General features: G+C 42.3%; 3 protein-coding genes across 8 annotated transcripts in view; 2 read left to right on the top strand and 1 right to left on the bottom strand.

Moving 5' to 3' along the window:
• vps13d (vacuolar protein sorting 13 homolog D) overlaps positions 1–14283 on the top strand; it is a 39039-nt gene extending 24756 nt beyond the window's left edge. For 3 of the 4 annotated variants that reach the window (XM_078796936.1, XM_078796938.1, XM_078796935.1), the window contains exons 42-71: positions 37–142; positions 898–1050; positions 1138–1273; positions 1363–1410; positions 2110–2260; positions 2378–2594; positions 2660–2907; positions 2978–3169; positions 3250–3376; positions 3471–3613; positions 3832–3962; positions 4682–4857; positions 4973–5096; positions 6195–6430; positions 6507–6609; positions 7440–7597; positions 7702–7810; positions 8039–8209; positions 8301–8387; positions 8502–8651; positions 8758–8907; positions 8988–9084; positions 10048–10196; positions 10297–10431; positions 10985–11152; positions 11257–11389; positions 11608–11803; positions 12635–12766; positions 12849–13089; positions 13491–14283. In XM_078796936.1, the coding sequence (XP_078653062.1) occupies positions 37–142; positions 898–1050; positions 1138–1273; positions 1363–1410; positions 2110–2260; positions 2378–2594; positions 2660–2907; positions 2978–3169; positions 3250–3376; positions 3471–3613; positions 3832–3962; positions 4682–4857; positions 4973–5096; positions 6195–6430; positions 6507–6609; positions 7440–7597; positions 7702–7810; positions 8039–8209; positions 8301–8387; positions 8502–8651; positions 8758–8907; positions 8988–9084; positions 10048–10196; positions 10297–10431; positions 10985–11152; positions 11257–11389; positions 11608–11803; positions 12635–12766; positions 12849–13089; positions 13491–13622 (4499 nt within the window). In that variant the 3' untranslated portion in view covers positions 13623–14283. Of the gene's footprint in view, positions 1–36; positions 143–897; positions 1051–1137; positions 1274–1362; positions 1411–2109; positions 2261–2377; positions 2595–2659; positions 2908–2977; positions 3170–3249; positions 3377–3470; positions 3614–3831; positions 3963–4681; positions 4858–4972; positions 5097–6194; positions 6431–6506; positions 6610–7439; positions 7598–7701; positions 7811–8038; positions 8210–8300; positions 8652–8757; positions 8908–8987; positions 9085–10047; positions 10197–10296; positions 10432–10984; positions 11153–11256; positions 11390–11607; positions 11804–12634; positions 12767–12848; positions 13090–13490 lie in introns of those variants that run through there. The other variant, XM_078796939.1, reaches the window with a different exon arrangement.
• Positions 14284–14412: 129 nt separating this feature from the next.
• rcc2 (regulator of chromosome condensation 2) lies at positions 14413–22681 on the top strand. Of its 2 annotated transcripts, none has more exons than XM_058051783.2 (13): positions 14413–14523; positions 15750–15966; positions 16055–16148; positions 18593–18736; positions 18917–19048; positions 19784–19872; positions 19986–20100; positions 20188–20354; positions 20433–20613; positions 20712–20817; positions 21493–21565; positions 21635–21712; positions 21780–22681. In XM_058051783.2, exons 2-13 carry the CDS (start codon positions 15763–15765, stop codon positions 21882–21884), a joined length of 1488 nt encoding a protein of 495 aa, XP_057907766.2. In that variant the 5' UTR covers positions 14413–14523; positions 15750–15762; the 3' UTR covers positions 21885–22681. The 2 variants fall into 2 exon arrangements, with proteins under 2 accessions (XP_057907766.2, XP_057907767.2); XM_058051784.2 differs by having other exon boundaries at positions 14438–14523; positions 15754–15966.
• Positions 22682–22751: 70 nt separating this feature from the next.
• Positions 22752–25138, bottom strand: rpl22 (ribosomal protein L22). Of its 2 annotated transcripts, none has more exons than XM_058051797.2 (4): positions 25028–25138; positions 24337–24444; positions 24096–24220; positions 22752–22953 (listed from the first exon to the last, which is right to left on the bottom strand). In XM_058051797.2, the coding sequence occupies exons 1-4, from the start codon at positions 25037–25039 to the stop codon at positions 22809–22811; spliced, it is 390 nt and encodes a 129-aa protein (XP_057907780.1). In that variant the 5' UTR covers positions 25040–25138; the 3' UTR covers positions 22752–22808. The 2 variants fall into 2 exon arrangements, with proteins under 2 accessions (XP_057907780.1, XP_057907779.1); XM_058051796.2 differs by having other exon boundaries at positions 24337–24447; positions 25028–25134.
• Between the last annotated feature and the right edge of the window lie 283 nt (positions 25139–25421).

Below are 25421 nucleotides of genomic sequence, written 5' to 3'. Positions count from 1 at the left end.
ACAGTTTACTGAAATAATTACCATTTCTATTTCTAGGAGATGTTAAACTTTCCAAGAAGAGGCAGCCATTTGTTCCATATGCTCTGCGCAACCATACAGGATGCACCATGTGGTTTGCCACTCTGACTACAACTCCAACAAGGTTAGTAGAAATATTGCCATTCACAGTACGGTCGCCCCTCGCTGTTCAAATATCGCTCCCCTCATGCTAGTGCGGCCGTGTGTTATGTCCCTGCAGTGATCGTCTAGCCTGTGCAATGTGATGTAAACAAAGAATAGGAGTGTGAAATGACTATTGGGGTGTTATTTTATGTCTACGGGGCTCTTTTAAATTATATTGGCCTTTTGTGCTTGGCGCTATGAAAATATTCCGTTTATTAATATTGAATCTTGAGATAAACAAGGGACAACTACATAGGACTACATAGCCGCTTCTCCTTCACATCGAGAGGAGTCAGTTGAGGTGGCTCAGGCATCTAGTCCGGATGCCTCCCGGACGCCTCCCTGGTAAGGTGTTCCGGGCATGCCCAGCCGGGAAAAGGCCCCGGGGCAGACCTAGGACATGCTGGAGGGACTATGTCTCACAGCTGGCCTGGGAACACCTTGGTGTCCGCCCGGTGGAGCTGGAGGAGGTGGCTGGGGACCGGGAAGTCTGGGCTTCCCTACTAAGACTGCTGCCCCTGCGACCCGGACCCGGATAAGCGGAGGAAAATGGATGGATGGATGGACTACATAGGATAGAGTAGTATAATGATACCACTAGGAAGGGTTTCACAGAAATACAATAATACAGAATTCAATAATCAGGTGATTTCAAGTCTATATAAGACATGCTATCAAAAGATCCTAATCACTTGTATCACCAGGTAAAGCTACTTGCATTTTTTTTCCTTTTAGGGTAGCACTTTCTCACAGCAGTAGTGCAGACTCCATTGGAGACCTCCACGGTCCTGGGAGTGATGATAGCCACAATGTCAGCCAGTGGCGAGAGGTGTCTCCTGGGGAGGAGATTCCATTTGAATTTGAAGCACGGGAGAAACTTCGCCATAGGTACAACTCTCAACGGCATTTAAACAGTATCACGGCTATTTCAGCATAAATGATGCAATTGTGTTACATTATGTGTTCCTCCTCCAGGCACACTCATGAGTTGAAGCTCCATCAGCTGCTTGTACGAGTGTGTGGATGGGAGCAAGTGAAGCCAGTATCTGTGGACAAAGTTGGGATTTTCTTCCGTTATGCGGCTCCGGACAGAAACAATGCATCCAACATTGTAAGTGAACATTCTAACCTAAAAAATTGCATTCCATTTTGAAAAAAATGCCTCATAATGGTTTGTTTTTTTTTCTTAAATTACAACAGGTCGGCAGTCCAATCAGCAGGACCAACATAATCCACCCACATGTCTATGTAAGTGCATTGTAAGAATTATACACACATCACTTTGCTTCTATATTGTTGAATAATTTTTGGGTATTTCAATACAACTTGGTATGCTTGAGCAAATTCTGAAATTCTGAGGTAGTACTGTAAATATGAACTTAAAGGTTTGTGTCCAGGTGGTCCGTGGGTTAGGTAGTTGTGTTACTACTACTGTGATGTAAATAGGACAAAAATTTAGTTTTTAATTAATTTGGAGGATGTGACCCCGAAATTCCAAAACACTGCAATCCAAGGACCACCTGTACAGTTGAAAGTAAAAAAAAAAAATTTGAATGCTTAGTTTGTGGAACACTAAATCTGAGTCATCGGCAACATCATCACTTTGCTTCTGTATTGTTGAATTATTTTTTGGTATTTCAATACAACTTGGTATGCTTGAGCAAATAGCTGAAATTCTGAGGTAGTACTGTAAATATGAACTTAAAGGTTTGTGTCCAGGTGGTCCGTGGGTTAGGTAGTTGCGTTACTACACTGTGATGTAAATCTGACTAAAATTTAGTTTTGTAATGAATTTGGAGGATGTGACCCCGAAATTCCAAAACACTGTAATCCAAGGACCACCTGTACAGTTGAAAGTAAAAAAAAAAAATAAAAAATTTGAATGCTTAGTTCGTGTGAGTCATTGGCAACATGCGTGTTAACGTTTGCACGATAACTTTTTCTCAGTTCTCAGCGCTGCCTCCGGTCCGAGTGGTCTTCTCCATCACCATGGAGGGAAGTGCCAGAAAGGTTATAACAGTGCGATCTGCCCTCATTCTGAAGAATCAGTTGGATGTCCCCATGGAGATCAGACTTGACAGCCCCTCTGCCCCTGACAGTACGGCACTGCACCACTTTTTCTTATTTTTCTTTCATAATTTTCCCCCCAATTACTTTCTGTAGTTTACAAAAGCTCAAAATATGTTAAACACCAACTGTATCCTTATGTCAACAGAACCAGTGGTGTTGCCTCCCATTTTGCCCAACCAGGGCTTGGCTGTTCCACTACACCTAACGTCATGGCGGTTACAAGCCAGGCCCAAGGGCCTGGGCTTGTTTTTTTGTAAAGTTCCCATCCACTGGACTAGCGTGGAGCGACCTGGAGAAATCAGCAGCAGCAAGAGAGATTGCCAGTCGGCGGACTTTGATGACAACCTCAAGCGTAACTTCAGGTAGAATTAGTCAGCCACATTTTCTTGGTAAATCTCCTTAATCTAATTTGGATGCGTTTTTATAGGTTTTGCGTGGTCATAAAAAAAGAGAACTACCCTGATCAGCGACCTGCCAAAAGAGTTTCAGGTAACACAAATCAGATCTATCGACAGCCAGGCCATACCATTTTTCTACTGCCAACTGTGGTGCTGGCCAACCTGCTACCCTGTGACCTCAACTACTACGTGAAGGGAACTTCCAACAAAGGTTCACTGAAACCAGGAAAAGAAGCTGTGCTTCATTCTGTGGACACGTCACAGAACATGGAGCTAGGTCAGAGAGGCAACAGAACAATGTCATTGGCTGATATATTCCCTTTTTACTCATATGTTTGTCTTTTCAGGTGTTCTCTTGGAGAACTTCCCTGTATGCAAAGAGCTGCTCATTCCTCCTGGAACTCAAAATTATGTAGTACGAATGAGACTATACGACACCAACAAGCGTCTTCTTTGCCTCACCATTCGCATCATTCTGCGGGCACAAGGGGCGCTGAAGATTCTGATTTCTGCCCCCTACTGGCTTATCAACAAGACAGGTTCAACTTTTCATTGATAAAATGCGAAATGAAAAACAAGCAAACTTGCTTATTTGTTAAAATTATTATATATTTTCCAGGCCTTCCACTGATTTTCAGACAAGACAATGGCAAAGTAGATGCAGCGGGTCAGTTTGATGAGCATGAACTAGCCCGAAGCCTCAGTCCATTGCTCTTCTGCTACACTGACAAGGAACAACCTGCTATGTAAGTTTGTATCAGAAACAGAGCACCCAAATTCAAAGCTGAAGCTCATCTCTCAAATCTTGGAAAATTAATGCCTTTCTTTTGTAAAACGCAGGTGTACGATGCGGGTTGGAAAGGGGATCCATCCAGATGGCGTTCCAGGGTGGTGCCAAGGTTTCTCCCTTGATGGAGGAAGTGGAGTCAGGGCAGTGAAGGTTATCCAGCACGGTAACAGGCCTGGCCTCATCTATAACATTGGCAAGTTCATGTTTTTTTCTCACTTGTACTAATTAGTAACACTTTCCTAAATATATGAAATCCCCAAATTCAGAGCAATGCATCTTTTGCCCAGTAATTCTGAAGCAAATGTAGTTAAATGTCAACATTTCTACAAATGAATTTAACTGGCACAAATATTCAAGAAATACGATAAATAAGCACCGGCACTGAATGGATTAACTTTCTAACCAAAACAGGTATCAGTGTGCGGAATGGAAAGGGTCGCTACCGAGACACTCACATTGTGACCTTTGCCCCTCGCTACCTGCTGGATAACAGCTCCTCACACAAACTTGCCTTTGCTCAGCGAGAGTTTGCTCGGGGAAAGGTAGGCAATGACCTGTTTTGTCGTGTTTTTGTTGTCTTTCATAATGATGTGAATGTCATGCGTTTGTTTGAAGCACCTTATTTTTTTTTTAACTTGAGCTACATACTAAATACAGTAAAGTCTCGTTATATCGATATTGTCGGGAGTCGGAAAAAATATCGATATAACCGGACTGTCGATATATCCGATCCTGCGCCGAACTGCATTAAAAGTGGGCAATAATGCACTCGACATTGTTCTATAGTATAGAACAATGTCGAGCAGCTTAAATCAATCTTTGCTTAAGGATTTCAATACCAAAAAAGAACACGGCGAACGGCTGCTTCCAGTCAACTTTATTTTTCACACTTCCACCACCAGAGCACAGCACACACACCGATTCCCGCACTTCCTGGTTCACAGGTCATGCTCAACCCGCCCCACATAGCTGGCCAAACACATGCCTGCAACAGAAGAACCAACTGCGTTCGTGGTTTCTCTCGTGTGTATAGAATCTATACACACTTAAGCTGCTTTTGTATCGAAATAAGCAGACCAAATTGGCTGGCGGGAGATGAAAAGGGCATTGTAGTAACCGGATTATCATAATAACCGGGTATCGTACTAACGGAACTAAAATTTGCCGGGAAATGAAAATAGTATCGTAATAAGCAGTACTTCGATATAACCGATATCGATATAACGAGACTTCACTGTAGATTGTTTGTACTTAATTTTAGGGTACAGCCAACCCAGAGGGTTACATCTCCACCCTGCCAGGCTCCAGCGTGGTCTTCCACTGGCCCCGAAATGACTATGATCAGTTATTGTGCGTACGCCTCATGGACTCACCGACATGCACCTGGTCAGGAGGGTTTGAAGTCAACAAACCAAAGTCTTTTCATGTCAACATGAGGTGAGAAATTGATATCTATTATAACTATTATAACAATGGAATGTTGACTGTCATAATACCGGAACCTCTCTTTGGTTCTTTTGTTTGATGTCCGTACATGAATTGGTTTTAAAAGGGACACCATGGGGAATTGCTTCTTTCTTCGTACGGAGGTCACCATTAAGGGAGCCACCTACCAGATCTCCTTCACTGACACCGATCAACTGCCCCCACCATTCCGTATCCACAACATCTCTGAGGTATGCGGCTGCTTTAATACCCTTAAGACAGGGGTCTCAAACTCAATTTACCTGGGGGCCACTGGAGCTAGGCTCTGGGCGAGGCTGGATTGCATCAGGTTTTCCAAAAAAAAACCCCAAAAAAAACGCATTTATTAAAAACAGAAAAATGAAACTTTGCTTTGGTTCCGATTTTCTACAAGAAAGGCTCTGATAAAACATTCCACTGTTCTCAAATATCTTCATTTTTTCTACACACAATAAGATCAAGAATAAAGAAAATCAATCAATCAGTAATAAATAAATATAATAATAATAAAACAGCAAATAATTAAAAATTAAGAAACCACATATAGTTGGTGGGTAGACAAATTATTTTTTTCAGATTAAAATTAACAAAGCATTATTAGAGCCCTGTAGACATGACAAAACACGACTATAGTCACATTTATACTCTTTTTATTTACAACATATTGCGCAACTGCAAGGTCTTGAGACACATGCTAACTCGCAAACTAGAGAGCTAGCGACCTAAACGGAAGCCTTCAAGTTATTTCCTTTAAACTTAAATAGCCAAAAACTTACCACTTCCACACGGATAGGGAGGATAACTATTAACAGTTATTTAACCTTTAACATGAACATTAATCAAACGTAATAATTTTTTCTGGGTACATGATACCATACAGCATCCATATCAAACTTGCGCGGGCCGCACTAACATTAAACTTTCATATCAAGGCGGGGGCCTCACACTAGTGTCCTGCGGGCCACATTTGGCTCGCGGGCCGCGTGTTTGAGACCCCTGCCTTAAGTGGTCTCCATGTGTAGTTTTGGAGCAGGGGATACGTTGGTGAGGTGCTCTAGGCCTGCAACATGGATTCAGTGATTTGGAATGAGATTGGGAGCTTGGTGAACTTCCTTACTGGTAACTTGCTTGTTGGACTTGCTGGCTTGTTATGTTAATTTAGCCTTTTCAGCCTCCAAGGTATGTTCTTTATGCTATTGTGTAGCTCTAATGATTGTTAATGTGTCACCTAAGACACCTAATGAGACTTATAGAGTACTTATAATTTGGAAAATATGGTACAAATAATGACTTTCTTCCAATCTCTTCAGGTTCCTATCCAATTCTGGCAGCATGGTGTTGTTGACATCAAGCTGCACACTGAGGTGAAGGCAGAGTCAGAACTGGACTATGCCTGTGACGAACCAACACTGCCGCCATACCTGACTCTCACCGTGAAGGGAGCCGGATCTTCAGAGGTCACAGCTGACATGAACTTCTTCAGAGAATACAACAAGCTGTACTACGAGAATTTCATCTACATTGCAGCCACCCACACCTTCTCACAGTATGGATCACTTACAACATTTCGGAATGTTCAAAAACATTGATATAAGCAGACTTTTTTTTTGTTTTTGATGCAGGAGTGGTGGCAGGAGACCTGTTGGCAAGAAACATCTGGTAACATGTGCTGAATTGGTTCTGGATGTGGACACAAAGACACAGAGGGTCATCTTGAAAAAGAAGGTATTGTAAAAGAAATGGAATATGGGGAGATCAAATAGTGACATTTACGGTCTTCATTCATTCATTTTCTACTGCTTTTTCCTCACGACGGTCACGGGGGTTGCTGGAGCCTATCCCAGCTGTCTTTGGGCAAGAGGCGGGGTACACTCTGGACTGGTCGCCAGCCAATCACAGGGCACATATAGACAAACAACCATTCACACTCACATTCATACACACAGACAATTTGGAGTCGCCAATTAACCTAGCATGTTTTTGGAATGTGGGAGGAAACCGGAGTACCCGGAGAAAACCCACGCATGCACGGGGAGAACATGCAAACTCCACACAGAGATGGCCGAGGGTGGAATTGAACCCTGTTCTCCTAGCTGTGAGGTCTGCACGCTAACCACTAGACCGCCGTGCTGCTCGTACATTTACGGCCTTCTTTTACTAAAATAATCAAGCTAAAATATGTACTGTATTCAGGGGCTATTAATAACTTTTGTTGTTTTGTTTGCAAATATTTGTACTAAACTTACCTACACTTGAAATGGAGGTTCCAAAAATTCTACCTGCCAAGAAGGACTGACCCAAAAATGTCCCCAAACTGGTTCTAGAGTAAATTCAATGTGGTGTAAAAATATACATACTATCTATCTATCTTGATTAATTATTGTTTCCCTGATTGTGAACTAAATTGACTGTATTATTTTGAAAGGCATATAGATCCAATGCGACCAGATCAAAAGGACAGGATCTAAAGATAGAAACATAACTTGTCGGATCACCTTGATCAATTGCAACTATTTACTTCATTAAATGAAATAATAATGTCTCTTCATCGGTAGGAGCCTGGGAAGCGCTCCCAGCTATGGAGAATGACAGGCACTGGTATGCTGTGTCATGAAGGCTCCTCTCCACCGCAAAGCAAGCCTGCTCAACCTCGCCCAATGGACTCCTCTTTGGTTCTGGACATTGCAGGGCTTGCAGCTGTCAGTGATAACAGGTTAGTACTAAGTGCAGCTATATATCGTATATACCAATGGGATTTAAATTAGTAGTTAAGGAAGTCTACAGACACTTTTTTTCACTTGTTGTATTTTCCGCTAGTTTTGAGCCATTGATGCTAAGGAGACCAGACCCTCGTCGCAGCACCACCCAGACATGGCACTTCAGCTCGTGCATGCTGACCTGTGGTCTTCCCCGACTAGTAGTACAGGTGGAAATATGAATCTATTTCCTGTATTCTTTATCTTATTGTTCACTTTATGGCATGTATTGTTGTTTGTCATTTTGTCTTCAAACTATTTCAGTTCAGTTCTAAATGTGTTTTCGGATCTTCGACCTTACATTAAGGGAAAGAGGAATGTGGCAGAATAATTTAAATGATCCTTAATACTCTTGTATATTAGCAAACCAACAGTTTGTGTCATTTTGTGCCTTCAAGGTAAGGGGTGGTTTCGAAGGCCTGTACGATGGAGCAGAGGTGGTGTTGGGACCAGACTCGGGGCTTATGGAACCTGGTCCTGAACAGCAGTTCATCAACCAGAAGATGAGGCCTGGTTCTGGGGTGTTGTCTGTTCAGGTTTTGCCAGATGGGCCCACACGTGTTCTTCAGGTATGAACATCATACTGGCACCTGAGAAAGTGGTCCAAGATAACTACTCACAGTGATTATGTGTGGATTGATCTTCATTCTCCTTTTACAGATCAGTGACTTCAACCAGAGAAGTATCACCCACAAGTCACCAAGCAAAGAGGAAGTGAAAAAGAAAGAAGCTGAACAGGAACTTGAGGTACAAGCGACATGGAGGGGTGGATGAAAAAAAAAACAAAAGAAAAAAAGCCATTTTGTAAGGAAAATATTATAATTATTGGATATTAGCGAACAAAAAAGTCATTCTTACCAGGTGTTGGTGAACTTGGAGGAAGGAATCGGCGTGTCGCTTCTCAACAAGGTTCCTGAGGAACTTGTGTTCGCCACACTATCCGGTATTGATGTCCACCTCACACGCACTGCTGCTAATGAGGTGTTGGAAATGAGCATTAACAACATCCAGGTGAGATCTAAAGGATTACAAATATAAAAAGTTGATATTGCAGTAGTCACATTACAGTGTTATTTATACTGTGCACTTTTCACAAATGTCTTATTGTGGTTTTCAGGTGGACAACCAGCTCCTGGGTACCACCCAGCCTGTGATGCTGTGTGTGACTCCAATTTCTAGTGATAGCACTGTTCTTGACAGTGGGCCGGCCTTGCAAGTCAACTCTGTCAAAGTTCCCAGCAGCCTTATGCTCACTGATATCTTCAAGGTCAGTATCGTACACGTTAGCGTGACTGTTCAGATAGGAGAGTCTTGTGATGGGATGACGTAACCTTGATGTGTCTACAGCACCTCATGGTAACAGCTGGACGCTTCAGTGTTGTCATCGAAGAGAAATTGCTGCTCAAGCTGCTCAGCTTCTTTGGTTATGGACAGACCGAGGCCGGTGAGTTGAACCATGGAATTTGTGTTCATTTTCAGTGAATTACTTTCATTAACATGAATATGGATGTTGTTCCATTAATCCACAGAAATCATTTTATAAGGCCTTTTCATGCCTGGATAGTTAAAACCAAAATACTGCACATCAGGGGTCTCAAACTCAATTTACTTGGGGGCCACTGGAGCCCGGGTCTGGGTGAGACTGGGCCGCATCAAGTTTTCAAAAAAAAAAAAAAACACATTTATTAAAAACAAAAAAATTTTTTAAAACTTCGCTTTGGTTCCAATTTTCTACAAGAAAAGCTCTGATAAAACATTCCACTGTTCTCAAATTTCTACACAAAATAAGATGAAAAATAAATAAACAAATCAAGAATAATGAAAATCAATCAATCAGTAATAAATAAATATAATAATAATAAAACGGCAAATAATAAAAACTTAAGAAACCACATATAGTTTTATTACAATTATTTTTTTCAGATTAAAATGAACAAAGCATTATTAGAGCCCTGTAGACATGACAAAACACGACTATAGTCACATTTATACTCTTTTTATTTACAACATATTGCGCAACTGCAGGGTCTTGAGACACATGCTAACTCGCAAACTAGAGAGCTAGCGACCTAAACGGTAGCCTTCAAGTTATTTCCTTTAAACTTAAATACCCAAAAACTTACCACTTCCACACGGATAGGGAGGATAACTATTAACAGTTATTTAACCTTTAACATGAACATTAATCAAACGTAATAATTTTTTCTGGGTACATGATACCATACAGCATCCATATCAAACTTACATTAAACTTTCATAGCAAGGCGGAGGCCTCAAACTAGTGTCCTGCGGGCCACATTTGGCCCGCGGGCCGCATGCTTCAGACCCCATGCTGTACATGATACAGTCCCAACTGTGTAAAAGGTTTGCATGTGTTTCGATACAAAATTACCCGTTATGGTTGCAGAGCTGGAGAAACTGGATGAAAACCTCCATGAGAGGCCCAATAAGGATGCAGGACCCCCCAAACGCTACTACTTTGAGAACCTGAAGATCAGCCTCCCTCAAGTCAAGCTGAGCGTTTTCACCTCGCACAAGCTGCCTGCCGATCTCAAGGTAACAATAAGCATTCTTTTTTCCACATTGTATCTCTTTGCCCTGCCTCAGAAATGGGCTTTGCATAAAGTTGCTGAGTCATCATTTGTGGTCAATACAGGCTTTGAAAGGTACCTTGGGATTTCCACTGGTTCGCTTTGAGGATGCTGTTGTCAACATGTATCCGTTCACCAGAGTGCACCCCTATGAGACCCAGGAGATCATCATCAACGACATCCTTAAGCATTTCAGAGAGGTAGGAGCGTCAACACTGGCGGCATCATTGAAGATGCAAAATGTACTTTTTATTGCATCATTCCTTAGTAGCAATGTTTTTTTAGGAAATAAGTAGAAGTATTATTCATTCATTCATTCATTTTCTACCGCTTTTTCCTCATGAGGGTCGCGGGGGTGCTGGAGCCTATACCAGCTGTCTTTGGGCGAGAGGCGGGGTACACCCTGGACTGGTCGCCAGCCAATCACAGGGCACAGATAGACAAACAACCATTCACACTCACATTCATACCTATGGACAATTTGAAGTCGCCAATTAACCTAGCATGTTTTTGGAATGTGGGAGGAAACCGGAGTACCCGGAGAAAACCCACGCATGCACGGGGAGAACATGCAAACTCCACACAGAGATGGCCGAGGGTGGAATTGAACCCTGGTCTCCTAGCTGTGAGGTCTGCGCTAGAAGTATTATCTGATATGAAATTTTTATACCAATATCGGCAAGGAAATAGTAGTACTATTCTACTCTTTCTTTCCCTTACTCACTCTGGGTTATGTTTTTGTTTTCTCTACAGGAGCTGATCAGCCAGGCAGCTCAGATCTTGGGCTCTGTGGATTTTCTTGGAAATCCAATAGGACTCCTCAACGACGTCTCGGAGGGTGTGTCTGAGCTCATCAAGTACGGCAACGTGGGTGGCCTCATACGGAATGTGACACACGGCGTGTCTAACTCTGCCGCTAAGGTACCTATTCGCTCAGCGAGTTGTTTTCTCCTTGATTGAGGGAATGTAAAGAACAAGGGTTAACGCTGCACTAGTCACAGAGGGCCCATATATGCATCCATCAGTTTGCAGGAACTTTATCTGATGGGCTTGGGAAGACCATGGACAACCGGCACCAGACGGAGCGAGAGTACATCAGATACCATGGCGCCACCAGTGGAGAACACCTGGTCGCAGGCATCCACGGACTAGCTCATGGTATTATTTCTTAATTATTAGGCTGTATTGTCTGAATTTAAACCTACACGCTCAGTGTAGGTTTAAATGTCTAGTCTGTGTTTGACTGTCAAACAGCAGCGTGAAGCATGTAGTGTTTCATTTTCACATACAGTCTTCCAATCAGCCATACTTTTGCTGAAGAATTTAAAAACCAATAAATGTCAACGCGCTAATTTCCTGTGATCATGATCACCCAGGTATCATAGGAGGCATGACGAGCATCATAACCTCAACTGTCGAGGGGGTGAAGACAGAGGGTGGAGTCAGTGGCTTTTTTTCTGGCCTGGGTAAAGGTCTGGTTGGCACTGTGACCAAACCAGTGGCGGGAGCACTGGACTTTGCTTCAGAGACGGCACAGACGGTCCGAGACATGGCAAGTCTCAGTAACCACAGGTGGGTAAAACTTCTTAAGGGATATTGCGGGACTCTGTATGTGTATCATTCCATCTGATGGCCTCAGGGAGGTGTTATAATAGGGATAATATAATATGTAATGGTAACATTTGTGAACATTTGTTCACTTCCTGCTTTCCATAATACAGTTTAAGTTTTTTTTTGTTTTTTTTTATAATGCACCTTGTACCGAAGTACGAGGTGATATGACCATACAATGACATAATGGGTACCATAGTAACTGTCAATATAGTGATATATCATAACTGGTTCAAGACTCCTTGTATTTAGCAAACATCACCTGCTTGTATTTCTTGAATTGGCTCATTGTTGTGCATTGTTTGAGGTCCTTACTCAATCCATTCCATAGTTTGATTCCACATACTGAAATGCTATGGGATTCCACATACTGAAATGCTATGGCTTTTTAACGTAGTCCTAGCATATAAGTGTTTCAAATTTAGCTCTTCCCTGAGATCATTTCTCATCTCTTGTAGAGAAGTATTGGATGACATTTTTAGGTAATTGGTTATTTTTAGCCTTATGCATTATTTTTATCAGCATTATCAGCAAGTTTACGTATTTGTGATTTTAGAAATAAGGAGTTAGTATGTTCTCTGTAGGCGGCACTATGAATTATCCTTACTGACCTTTTTTGCAGTACATTTAGCAAGTCAAGATTGCTAATATGGATGCATGAATGCGTGGCTGGTAAAATACAAAAGATAAATAAAGTTTTCTTGAACCTGAAACACCCTAGCACATAATATTTTCTTCTCAGTGACACTACATGTACATTTATAAGCCATGCGGTCTTTCTGTGTTGTATAGGCTAAGTGTACAGCGTGTCAGAAAACCCCGCTGCTGCAAAGGACCTCAGGGTCTTCTGCCTCGGTACTCGGCCCTGCAAGCTGATGGTCAGGAGCAGCTCTTCCGCCTCACTGACAACATCCAGTCTGAATTGTAAGTGTGATCTGTTACACTACATTGGCGTTAACGCACCATTTCATCCTTTCACGTGTCTGCTTCCATTTCCTGATGGCAGCTTCATCGCAGTGGAGCCCATCGACAGCTACAGCGTGCTCATCTCCTCCAAAGTGGTCTACTTCCTGAAGCCCGGAGATCACGTGGACCGTGAGGCTATTTTCCTGGAGATCAAGTATGATGACCTCTATCACAGTCTGGTGTCCAAGGATCATGGGAAAGTGTATGTGCAGCTCACCAAGAAAGCCGAAAGCACCAGTAGTGGTGTCGCCATCCCTGGACCTTCTCACCAGAAGCCCATGGTAAGACCACCAAACAGGACATCAATGACTCTACCATCATTTTTATTTAAATTCTAACAACGGGCTGATGTAAAAGACATAAGAAACTACTTCCGCATGTAAACAAACCCACTGGCACCATTTTACATGGCGCCTCCTTAAAAATCTCTTCATTATTTGCGCACACTTGACACGAGCGCTCTGTGTTGCATTCAAGCACATTTCACATCCCTGGCGCCAGAGCTTTAGTACAGTATGCTTGCTTGTGCATATGGACATGCACAGGCACACAACCTACACTTGCCGTGTCAGCAATGTAAATGTTTCTCCCACTGGTTATGAATGATAATTGCCACCTTGCATAATAGAAATGACCAGTATAACTGGCCTGATGTTGTCATCCTGTCTGCTCTACTCCACAGGTCCATGTGAAGAGTGAATCTCTGGCTATCAAAATCTCCCAAGAGATCAACTACGCCAAGAGCCTGTACTACGAGCAACAGCTCATGCTGCCCGCCACTGACAATGAGGACTGCTTATTGCTGGAGTCCTGATCACACACTTATCATGGTTTCTGAAGATGTTTGGATTTATGTGGTGGTTGTTTTTTTTTTTACAATCTTTGGTTAATTACAGAGAAAATTGAATATTCAGACAGCAGTCCCATGCCCTGATTTCAGACAAAGCACATGTGTATAACAGAGTTTTAATTTCAAATGTGTGTATTTATCACTCTAGTTCACTGTGTATGTAGAACCAGATGTACATATCCTGCAAGTCTTCCATACTGTTTGTGAATGGGTAAATATGTAAATATCACAGTATGGATGATATGAATAGAACAACCTTCAGAGTATTTGTGTGTGTGTGTGGTTTTTTTAGTATTATTTTGAGTGGGGTTGAAATATAAAGATTTGCACTGACACATTTGAGGATGGGCTGTACCCCACCCCCATCCACTTTGGAGCTGCCTTCCCCTGTCTGTCTGTCTTCATGCCTGCCATATGTACAACTATAAACTGAGTTCTGACTTCACTGTTATCTGTTCCTTGCTTCGAACTTGTGAGCAAGTCATGGAAAAGTCACTGAAGGGTCAGAACTTTCGGTTTTGTTATTGGATGAGATTCTCCTGCTTGTGTGGCCTATCATGACATTTTGAGGTTTTATAATATGCTGTCAAATGGACATATGCAAATAAAGGGCCCCAGATTCAAACCCACTGTGTATTATTTTATTTCCAGCAGCTTTATGAACTTTTGAGTTCAATAAAGTATACGCAAAGGTGTGAATATGCGCGCAGTATTGTGAAAGTGTCCAAAAAATACGACAAGTAGTATAAATATGATGGTGCGTATGGGCAACAGACCACGTGATGCGGAAGCAGACTGCAGCTTCTTTTGTTCACATCAATCAAAGAGGACACGGACGGAGAGCTGCTGAATCAGGAAATCGCTGGTATATGATTTATTTTACACTCTGAAAATGACAAGTAACCTTTTCGCCAAACTACACGCTCCCGTCTACTCTACATGGGGAAAATATCACGTCTCCAAAATGTTTAGAAAGTTTATTTGTTGCGGCATTGTTTCACGTACATGCTGTCTTTATTGAGTCTGTTAGCTTAACGAGGTAACGTTAGCTTAATTATCGCTTAAAATGGTCGCTGGCGTACTTCGTTAAGAGGACAAAGAGAAGTTGTTAATTCTGTAGCTGCCACTAAACTTTACCAAGGGTGTTTATGTTTAGGCTCGTGATAAAACTTGACGAATTGGCGGCTCGGTTAGCTTGCTAGCCAATCTCCAAGCGAACAAAGAGCGCCAGTGCTTGGCTTCACGAAGCTAGCGGCTACACGTTCACACGCTATATGCTTTGTTACACTGTGTGTCTGTGGGCTTTTTACCATACGTAATAGTGATTGATACAGCCTTTAGGACTCTGACTGCAATCAAACCATTGTGATGGTTGTCGATGGAAGAGACCGGTACAAAGTAAACTTAGTTTAAGTGAAAGTACCAACTCTTATGGACACTTCTTGTGTATAAAAATGAGCAGTCTACTGTAATATACTTGTTCGCTTTTAACCGAGTGTGTTTACCATGGGGTCTTTCATCATGTTTTCGAGATAAAAGTCGCCAATACACTTCGCGAATGACAAGAAAAGTTTGAAGCAGAGTTTAACATTATACTGTCAATTAAGGTAAATGAACACACACATGAAATGTAATACTACATGGATATTAAAGATTGTGTTCATGCATGTCATTGTTGTAGTCCAACTTGACCTCACACATCCAAAACATCATGACATGATCAAAGGACTGCATCAATAGACCAAAACACCAGATAGGATGTCACCAAATGCAACCATAACCCGACAATCCATAGGTACCCCCAATGAAAATTGAATGAAAGTCAACCAAAAAATAAGTATAAGGAGTGTAAATATGATGCTTTCAACATCACACAACGGTCTGGTGAGGTTGTCATAAATGCTGACGGTTTGCAGCACATTTCCGGGAACTTTTTTGCCGCCTTTTATATAATTTATGCCCTCTTTATAACAGCTCAGCTCAAATGTCATGTCGTTTTGTGGGCATGACTTTCATTGGACGACGCACACAAGATAACTTTAGAATACGACTGAGTTTTAACTTGTTCATGACATCTTGGTTTTCCCATAGTTAGTGAGTGACAATGCCACGCAAGAAGGTGACGGATGTTTCCGGAAATGGGGGGATGAAGAAAAAGAGGACGAGTGGCAAAAGAAAAGAGAGAGAGTTCAGCAGCGATGACGAGTTTGACTACGACGAGCAGGAGAACAACAAGAAGCCGGGCAAACCCTCCACAAAGCCTGCTCTACAGCCTGTTACTGTGCTTGATGAAGTGAAAGAGAAAATAGTGCGTTTGTTGCATTCCTTTTGTAATTCATTCCATTTTAAGCCAATTCATGTCATCGTGACACTAAATGGGGTTGTCTTTTTCACAGAAACTTGAATGCCCAAAGGTTAAAGGTCAACTGGTCATATTTGGAGCCACAAACTGGGATTTGATTGGAAGGAAAGAAGTCCCTAAACAACAAGGTAAAATATTTTATTCCCTAGAGTAGGGGTATCCACCGGTGCCGGGAACCACTTTGATACATCTTGTTAAAGTTTGCCACAGGACTGCAATCTTTTTGTGGCGGCGGGTTGCATAATTGGTTATTTACAAAAAGTGGGCGAAAAACATGGAAAGAAACACAAATATGTTACAAACGATAGATAATTTAGATTTAGTCATTGTTGAATGCCAATGAAATAAGATGGGTTTTAAAGTGCTTGAGTGTTGTTGGTTCTGCTCTGATGTGTGTGGGGGGAGTTTCGTTTTGGTACGGCCACAGGAAAGACTCTGTCCCCTCTGGGGGTGAGTCTCAAGTGGGGGGTACACAGGAGCAGGCATTTTAAAAAGAAAGCCAGTGGGGAGTCACCGGCACATGGGTCATGTGGTCCCCGTTGATGACTTCCTGTCAAATAGGTGGGCTGCTGCATTCTGCACTACGGATGTCCCAATTCGGATATTTGATATCTGGATGATATGGACCAAAAAAATATATCATTTATATTGGGTGCCGATATGGCCAGTCCAATACAAGCAGTCGATTCCAGACTCCGCCCCAGCACGTTTATTCAGCAGCGACCAGATGGAGCCTATATGATAACAACAATAGTGTTTGCTTGCATACTATCAAAGTAGCAAGGGCCATGAGAGATGTCGGCCGTGTGGCAGTAAAATTGTTGCGCGTCTTTGCTTGAGACTTGACATGAGATTAAAGCCTTGAGACTTGGGGGGGCGGGGGCATTTGACTTGTTCGCCCACCTGTGATAGACTAAACATGAAGCTGGTGGATGAGCACTGAACGCAATGGTTTGTTGACAAATCAAATTGATGGCTGTTGGTACTGCAACATAAATGAACCTGCTTTGTTCATACACATGATTCTGCAGTGATAGAGAAATGCAATGAAACATTTTGAAATCTTGACTTACAAGTGTTAACCACTGTATGTTAATTACAAAAAACACTAACACTCGATGTTTAGCAACACACAAGTAACTTGAATTTCATTGTATTGTAACACGTGTAAAAACTACAATTTTGACAGCTGACACGGTGTGCATTACCGCCATCCGCAGTCATGTACGGCCGGATAAACTGATACCTAGTGAGGTAAATTTAGGGTGTTTGAGGCACACATGATGATGTTGTATAATTGTTGGTGCTTTGCATATTATTTGTCTTAATCAGCAAATGTTAATAATGAAATCATTTCTTAGCTACACACCTAAGGTATCCCCAAATCTAATGTCATCTAGTTTTTGCGAGGTTAAACAGAGCTGCCAGAACATAAAGTGGGTAGACGTGGTGTTTCTACAAAAGAATAATTAACATCAAAAAGAGCATAAAATGATTTTGAAATGGATTCATTGTGATGCGTGTGGAGCATACCGTTTGTGCCGCACCAATGCCATAACATGAAATGATTGTGACATTAATGTCTATTCATGTGTATGCATATTGTGGACACCCTTCCCCCTTGCAGAAGACTTATTGATGTGTTTGCAGGCGCTGGATTGCCTTGTCTGGCACAGAAAATGTGCTTTGTTGTGATTGGGGTGGGCGGGGGGGTGCTTTTCATTTGGAGCAGCTGCTTAGACAAAGACTTGCGTTTTGGAGGGTTGATACACTGCACTTAGCATTTTTCATTTGCATGTGTCAAAACATGTACCGCATGCACGCATAGTCACACCTCTTATCGATATCTTCCAGTACAGAGGAATGCTAACTCTCCATAATGCACATCATTGTTCTTGTTTTACAAACCTGGTAATTAGACCCTGACAGATATGGGATTTATAAGCTTATATTTTGGGAACTCAACAAACCACCATAGCACATTTTCACCCGAAGGAGGAGGAAAAACGGCCAGCTGCCAACCAGAGTATCATCAAGAAAGCGATTTAACCTGCAATATTAAGGGCTTTAAATGCAATATACTAAGTTCTATGTGAAGTATTTCCATAATGCCTCATATTAACTCTCTAACAAGATCTCAGTGTATAGACTGGTCATATATCTCATCTCGTTTCATATTATCTACATACTGTATTGTATATAACTCTGGGGAAAAACTGTTGATTTTGTTAATACTAGGGTTGTTTATATTGTTTATTTCTCTATATTGTGTATTTTGTACTGCTTAACTGACTCTGTACTCTTTCAAATTTCCCCACTGAGGGACGAATAAAGGCATATCTTAATCTTAGCCCATATTATAAAACACAGGTAACAAACTGACTTACTTCTAATGGGATGAGGAAACAGGAAGTTGTTTACACAGCAATACTGACCAAAAATAGTAATAATATAAAAAAATATATATATATTTAATAGGTGACCTCAATCAGCAATGTGGAGCCGAGAAACATGTTGTAGTCTGTCATATAAGGCTTGCCAATAGATTTCATTGTGAAATACTGTCTTCCAGCGGCTTTCCGTAACCTGGGCCAGAATTTGTGGGGTCCGCACCGCTACGGCTGTCTAAACGACGTTCTGGTCAGCAGTGTGATATCTGGCCCCTGCGCGGCGCACAGTCTTCTCATAACTACTGAGGGCAAGCTGTGGAGCTGGGGTAAGTCACTAGATAATTACTGTAGCTTTGTGCTGCTTATTGCACTACCGTAGACACCTAGACTAGGGATGGGCGTAATAATCCCTTCATTGGAGACAAGACCGGTTAGCGATTGCATATTGGGGCAAAGGAGCTACGGGGCGTTGAGCAATATTCAACATGTTTGGATTCTTTCTGCAGGTCGGAATGACAAAGGCCAGCTGGGCCACGGAGACACCAAACGTCTGGATGCTCCCAAGTTCATCGAGGGCCTGGCTGAGCTTGTGATCGTCGCCGCAGCCTGCGGCCGTAATCACACCATGGCACTCACAGGTATTTGTGCACATCAGCACACATCACAACTGTGCTGAACTACTGATCCCTCTTGCTACGTCATCTTATTCTCGGACAGGCCAGACTGTCTCATTATAATAAGTTTATGACTGAGTGTGATGTGTGGTAAACACTGTAGGTGGGGGGGAGTAATAGATTTTTAGATTCATAGGAATGCAGACATTGATGATTATCAAGTGTAAGATGCTAGCAGAATGGCTGAGCTTGGTCATACAAGCTTCATATATTTTGGGAACTTTCATTCATTCATTTTCTACCGCTTTTCCTCACGAGGGTCGCTGGGGGTGCTGGAGCCTATCCCAGCTGTCTTCGGGCGAGAAGCAGGGTACACCCTGGACTGGTCGCCAGCCAATCACAGGGCACATATAGACAAACAACCATTCACACTCACATTCGTACCTATGGACAATTTGGAGTGGCCAATTAACCTAGGGAACTACTATTTTGGGAACTACTAATGTGAAACCACACAGGTTTTTGTCAGATTCTATGCTTGTGAATATTGGCAGATTTTTGTAATGTTGGTTACTGAGAGGGTGCTCATGGTTAGTTTTATACACGCTGCTATTGGTGTACTTTACTGTTGCTTCTGGTTCTGTGCAATGGGAAATACTTGGTAAGATGTGTCAATCATGAGTACTGCTATTGTCCAAAGTGTTGGAGTTAAAGTGCATTTAAATTGAATGTTTTGAATGATGTTTTGAATGTATTTAGAGGATGGCACCGTATACTCCTTCGGGGAAAACAAGCTGGGTCAGCTTGGGCAAGGCAGCCAGACTGATGCCGTCCTCAGCCCAGCCCCTGTGAGTACCATCTAAGAACACACATGCTAAGAGTACCTCATCTTAAAATGTCACAGTTTTCCCGCTACGCAGTCTAAGATTATTAAGATTAGTGTATTAATAACTCTGTCCAGATTTCATACAATGGCCAACCCTTGGTTAAACTGTCATGTGGGGCAGAGTTCAGCATGGTGTTGGACTGCAAAGGCAACCTCTATTCTTTCGGTTGCCCTGAGTACGGACAGCTTGGTAAGCCTATGAATGGATGTCTTCGCTACGAAGTGGCGTCAGGATGCTTGTGTATCTCTCATACATTTTGTTCCATGTGCACCGCAGGACACAACAGTGATGGTAAGTTCATAGCGCGTGCCCAGCGCATAGAGTTTGACTGCGAGCTAATCCCTCGCCGCGTCGCCATCTTCATCGAGAAGTCCAAAGACGGTCAGATCATGCCTGTGCCCAACGTGGTGGTCCGTGACGTGGTGTGCGGAGCCAACCACACGGTGAGAAGTCGTCGCCTCACAGCTCTACTTTTGTGGATCGCGAGTATTTAGCTGCCGTGTCTCTGGTGACTGCCGCAGCTGGTGTTGGACTCCCAGAAGAGAGTATTCAGCTGGGGTTTTGGAGGTTACGGGCGTCTGGGACACACCGAGCAGAAAGATGAGATGGTTCCCCGCCTGGTCAAACTCTTTGACTTCCCCGGTCGAGGAGCCAGTCAGATCTACACAGGCTACCAATGCTCCTTTGCCGTCAGCGAGATGGGTAACGGCACACTTGCGCGAGTTCTTGTCGCACTTTGTAACGTGTAGACATGCTTAAGTGCAAGACGAAATGAAAATAAATCTTTGTTGTACCTGTAGGTAATCTCTTCTTCTGGGGGGTGACCAACAGTAATAGAGATTCAACAATGTACCCCAAAGCTGTACAGGATCTTTGTGGCTGGAAAATCCGCAGTCTGGCGTGCGGGTAAGTTCTCATGGGACGATCAAACCCCCTTTTTAAAGAGGTGGTTAAATTGCTAATCGTTTGATGCCTGTTATCATTTTAATGGTGAGGTGGATATTTATAGGTTATCACATGGTTTGTCTGGTATCATGCACCCAAGTGTCCTCGGGCTGATACTAGCACGCAGAGGCATGATACTGGGTCTGATACTGGACAAACCATGTGGTGATGTTATTATCACGTACTATTTAATCATGAGCTTATTATCACGTACTATTTAATCAAAAGACCAGTGTAAACACAACAATTGCAAAAATATTTCAACAATAATATTTTATCAACAGTCTTATCTTATCAATGTCTGACAATTAAAGTTCCATTAATCAAGTTTGGGTTTTTTGGTGACTGGAGAAGCACTAGGCACTAAGCACTCGTGCGCTGTTCTCTGATTGGTTGTTTCACGGGCACGATACCAGAGCAGCGCGCTCTGAGTGGACAGCTACAGGGGCTGATACTGGACATGGTTAAACTCTATATTTTATCAGTATCACTGCCCTGGGCTTTGACACAGTATCATTTCGGCCTTTTCCCGTATCATTCATGGGCGGTTTCTAGGGTACAGGGCCAATTAATACTGTAGTATGTGATAAGCATGATTATTTTACACAAAGTTTGACTTGGTGTTTATCTCTGTAGGAAGAGTAGCATCATCATTGCTGCGGATGAGAGTACTATCAGCTGGGGGCCCTCACCCACATTTGGAGAGCTGGTAAGAGGCGGCAGGGATCATGTGACTTTTGTACGCTTTAAATTTAATTTCTTGATTTGATGTGTCCAGGGATATGGAGACAATAAACCTAAATCCTCCACCACCCCCCAGGAAGTCAAGACCCTGGATGGTATTTATATTGAACAGGTACTTAAGACACTGGAGTGCTTGAATATATGTTGGCTTGGATTACTGAGCTTGCCTTGTTTTCCAGGTGGTGATGGGTTACTGTCACTCCATGATCATTGCCAGACAGGACACTCAAGCCGAGCAGGAGAAACTGCAAAAGTTGCCGGAGTACAATCCTAGAACAATTTGATCAGAGCAACACGTCAACCTCTCTTACGAAGAGGCCACAGCAGACCAGAACGACACTTATCAGGGAGCTGGGATGTCTCAATGGGGATGGGTGAGTTCCCTTTTTTTTGGAGAGCTCATCTACCAGTGGCTCTCTTTTTCCATCAATTTGGACACTATGATCCTCAAAAAAAAAGGACTGGAGCTAAAAAAAAAATAAATCCTCAGGATGTTCCAGCAGTTCACAATGAACATTGGAGACCTTCTCACTTGGCCTGTCAAGTGAGAAGTGATCTTAGTTTACGTCAAGCACTTCCACAGGCGTGCTTCCAAAAAAAAAAGCCCTTTTTCTTTCATTATGGTCAAATTTCACGCACTTGTTTCATTGTTGTGTGTCGCAGTATTTGAGAACTAGTCCAAATTCCGGGTGCTTTAGTATAACCCTTTTGTCTCTGAAGGGACCAATGCACCATACGTGTGCCTGTTTTTTCTATGGCTCGCTTATGGAAGTCGTCTCGTAGATGGAACGATATTGTTTTATCTGTGGCAGCTGCCACATGATACAGTTGCAATTTGGAACATGGTGTTCTGATCTTTATTACATTCCTTTATGTTCTTCACAATAGATCAATATTTGACTATTGTCTGGAATTATTTCATTCAAATGACATATTTGTTGGGGGGGCCAATGCTGCACTGCTAATGTATTTGAGCTGGGGAAGGTTTTTTTTTTTCATAAGTGTTTTTCCTCCCACCGTTTACTTTATGGTGTGCATTGCTCTGGTTACATTTTCATTCCAATAAAGATATGTAAACTGAGTTGTTTTTTTTGTGTAGATGAATGTTATTAATCCCCCCCCCCCTCAAAGACTGGAGGCCATTCATGAGCTTAGGAAAAACATCAGCCATGACTGAAAACATTTTAATGTACAAAATCTGACTGAATTTAATCTTCGTCTTCCTCCTCCTCTTCATCCTGGTTGATTTGGAAGTAGCGCAGCTCATAGCTCTCCTTGGTGTTGGCCACCACACGCAACCAGTCACGAAGATTATTCTTCTTCAGGTACTTCTTGGTCAGATACTTAAGATACCTAAAACGACAAACAAGGTCATTTATTTTACACAGGTACACTCAAGGCCACCTAAGGTTAGGTACATAGTGGTTTTTATATTTCACTTTTTACACTGGGGGGGCATTTCTCCCTCCTATTTACAGTGGGGGATAAAAATGGGTCTCCCATTTTCACTTTAACTGCCGAAAGCACTCACATATTAGTAACTCGGACTCTGTCCACACAAACATTACTGCAATTTTTTGTGTCCCTACTGTAATAGTTGCATCCACATGGAAACGGATCACTGGGTGGAGACTAACACACAATACACACCTACTTGTGGCGCTGTAGACTGAACCACTTGACAAGCCAAACTATACAAGAAAGAACAGTCTTCCGTTTGGCCAGCCAGCCCAGACTTTAGTTATCCTCACTGGGGTATGCTGGAGCCTATCCCAGCTGTTTTCGGACGAGAGGCGTGGGAAAACCCTGAACTGCCAATCACAGACAAGCCTTGAGATTATCTTGTGTCTGACTATAAAGGTTGTTAACTCTAAGACTTAAGTGGAATTACTTCAGAGTTAAATTTGAAATACTTCCAACAATACCAATAACCAGAATACACAATATGAACCATGGACAGATGACAAAAACTACAAAAATCCCAGAGAGAGCTTACATACGGACTTAATAATTGAGAACGAGTTCTCAAAACAAACTTGTTTTAATTTATACCTGCCATACTACAATAACTCATCTGCTCTGATAATCATAAATCGCTCAGAGTCCATTTTGGCACCGATTATCGGGACAAATAAGCTCCCACCTCAGAGGGCTACCATATCAGACATTTGCCATGCTTGGTTGGGAAGGAGCAAAATGTGGATGAAAACGGCCCAAATATCCCGATGTGTGTACCCTGCTTCAGCTAACCAAAGAGGTAATTATACATTTTTCTCACAAAAGCGCCAGATCCCAAACACGTATTTATACATCTTTATGCGCTAGAGGCAAAAGGATGTGACGACGCAGGTGCACAATAGAAGCGATCAGATTTAGTGCAATTAAGCCATAAAAATGGTGGCAGAAGTACGTCTGATACTGGAACTAATTGGATTTATGTTATTTCTAATGGCATTAGAAGTCTATATGGTTGTGTCGGACCGCTTATGCGTTACCTCTTAGAGAAGGGCACCTCCGAGGACACGGTAATCTTACTCTTGCTCCTCTCAATGGACACCACACCTCCACCGAGGTTGCCAGCTTTGCCGTTAACCTTGATGCGCTCCTGGAGGAACTGTTCCTGGAAGCAGATGAAGTCATTTGATCCGAGAGTTACTTCTTGACTGCATGGAAGGTGTGCTTTCATGAACAATGCTGTCATCTAGTGGAGGTGAAGGAGAAGGAGAATAAACTTACAAAGTTGGCAGCGTCCATGATGCCATCTTCAACAGGGTGGGTGCAGTCCAAAGTGAATTTCAGGACCTGCTTCTTCTTCTTACCGCCTTTGCCAGTGGTCTGCTTCTTCTGCTTTCGTGGAGAAAACACACATTGTTAGCCCAAAAGGGCAAACACACAAAACACAACGTGCTAGAACTAACCACTTGGAACAATGGTAATGGTAAAGTCATTAATTATCCAACACTAAAGAACAAATACGACAGTTATGGCCGCTAAGTGTGGACCTGCGCCGGAAATGCTAAATGTAACGTAACCCCATAAAGAATAAAGTCATCGTAACATAACCTTAACGCTATTAATCTAACATTCACTCGAAAATTATATCAAATTACATGTTACTAGCAACTATCACCGCTATTTTAAAGCGTGTCTAAACAAGCCCCAGTGACATATGTATTAAAAGGCAAACAGGACTGACGAGTCCAAAACGTGGTTAGCCAGCAGGAAGATGCTAACGTTAGCTACAGGCCGTAAAAATATAGCTACTTATGTGTTCGCTAAGATGCCTTAAATAGAGCACCCAAAAGCGTCTATTTAGGCACGGACAATTGCGAGACAACAACAGCGACAGCCCAATCAATATTTGTTTTTATTCTCACACGGAAAAACTACAAGTTTCATTCGATTGTTGACACGCGATTCTACTTACGATGGGCGCCATGGCGAAGAAGCTAGCAGAGAGACCGAGCCTGTCGTGCGCATGCGTTACAATGACTTACAAAATCAATTGCCGAATCATTGATTCGGATCTCGAGCTGTGCTGTTTCTTACTGTGACGAGTTAACAGAAATGAACACTATAAAATAAGAGTAAAAAATAATAGTAAGAAACAAAAAAAAACATAGTATACTATCCTATACAAACGACCCTCAACTTTATTTACATTTATTTACATAATTACTCGTAAAATGTTAATAAAATAAAATGGATGCAGGATGTCCATAATGCAGCCCTCTTGTAACCTGAGGTTTCAGGCACATTGTACAAATATGTGAAGAAAAAAAATTTTAACATAAAAAATTTACAAAATTCAAAAATATATA

This window comes from Doryrhamphus excisus, linkage group LG15, assembly GCF_037039965.1.
Source record: "Doryrhamphus excisus strain RoL-2023G ecotype Guam linkage group LG15, RoL_Dexc_Guam_v1.1, whole genome shotgun sequence".
In the NCBI taxonomy this organism is placed as follows: domain Eukaryota; kingdom Metazoa; phylum Chordata; class Actinopteri; order Syngnathiformes; family Syngnathidae; genus Doryrhamphus; species Doryrhamphus excisus.
Note: the sequence above shows the minus strand (reverse complement) of the source record. Positions and strands in the feature narration are given on the sequence as shown.

Coding starts and splice junctions, on each gene's coding strand:
- rcc2 (XM_058051783.2), top strand. CDS start 15,763: ATGCCACGCAAGAAGGTGACGGATGTTTCCGGAAATGGGGGGATGAAG. Junction 20,101..20,187: donor CCCTGAGTACGGACAGCTTG/GTAAGCCTATGA, acceptor TGTGCACCGCAG/GACACAACAGTGATGGTAAG. Junction 20,355..20,432: donor TGTGCGGAGCCAACCACACG/GTGAGAAGTCGT, acceptor TGACTGCCGCAG/CTGGTGTTGGACTCCCAGAA.
- rpl22 (XM_058051796.2), bottom strand. Junction 24,221..24,336: donor TCATGGACGCTGCCAACTTT/GTAAGTTTATTC, acceptor ATCTGCTTCCAG/GAACAGTTCCTCCAGGAGCG. Junction 22,954..24,095: donor GAGGTGCCCTTCTCTAAGAG/GTAACGCATAAG, acceptor TTGTCGTTTTAG/GTATCTTAAGTATCTGACCA.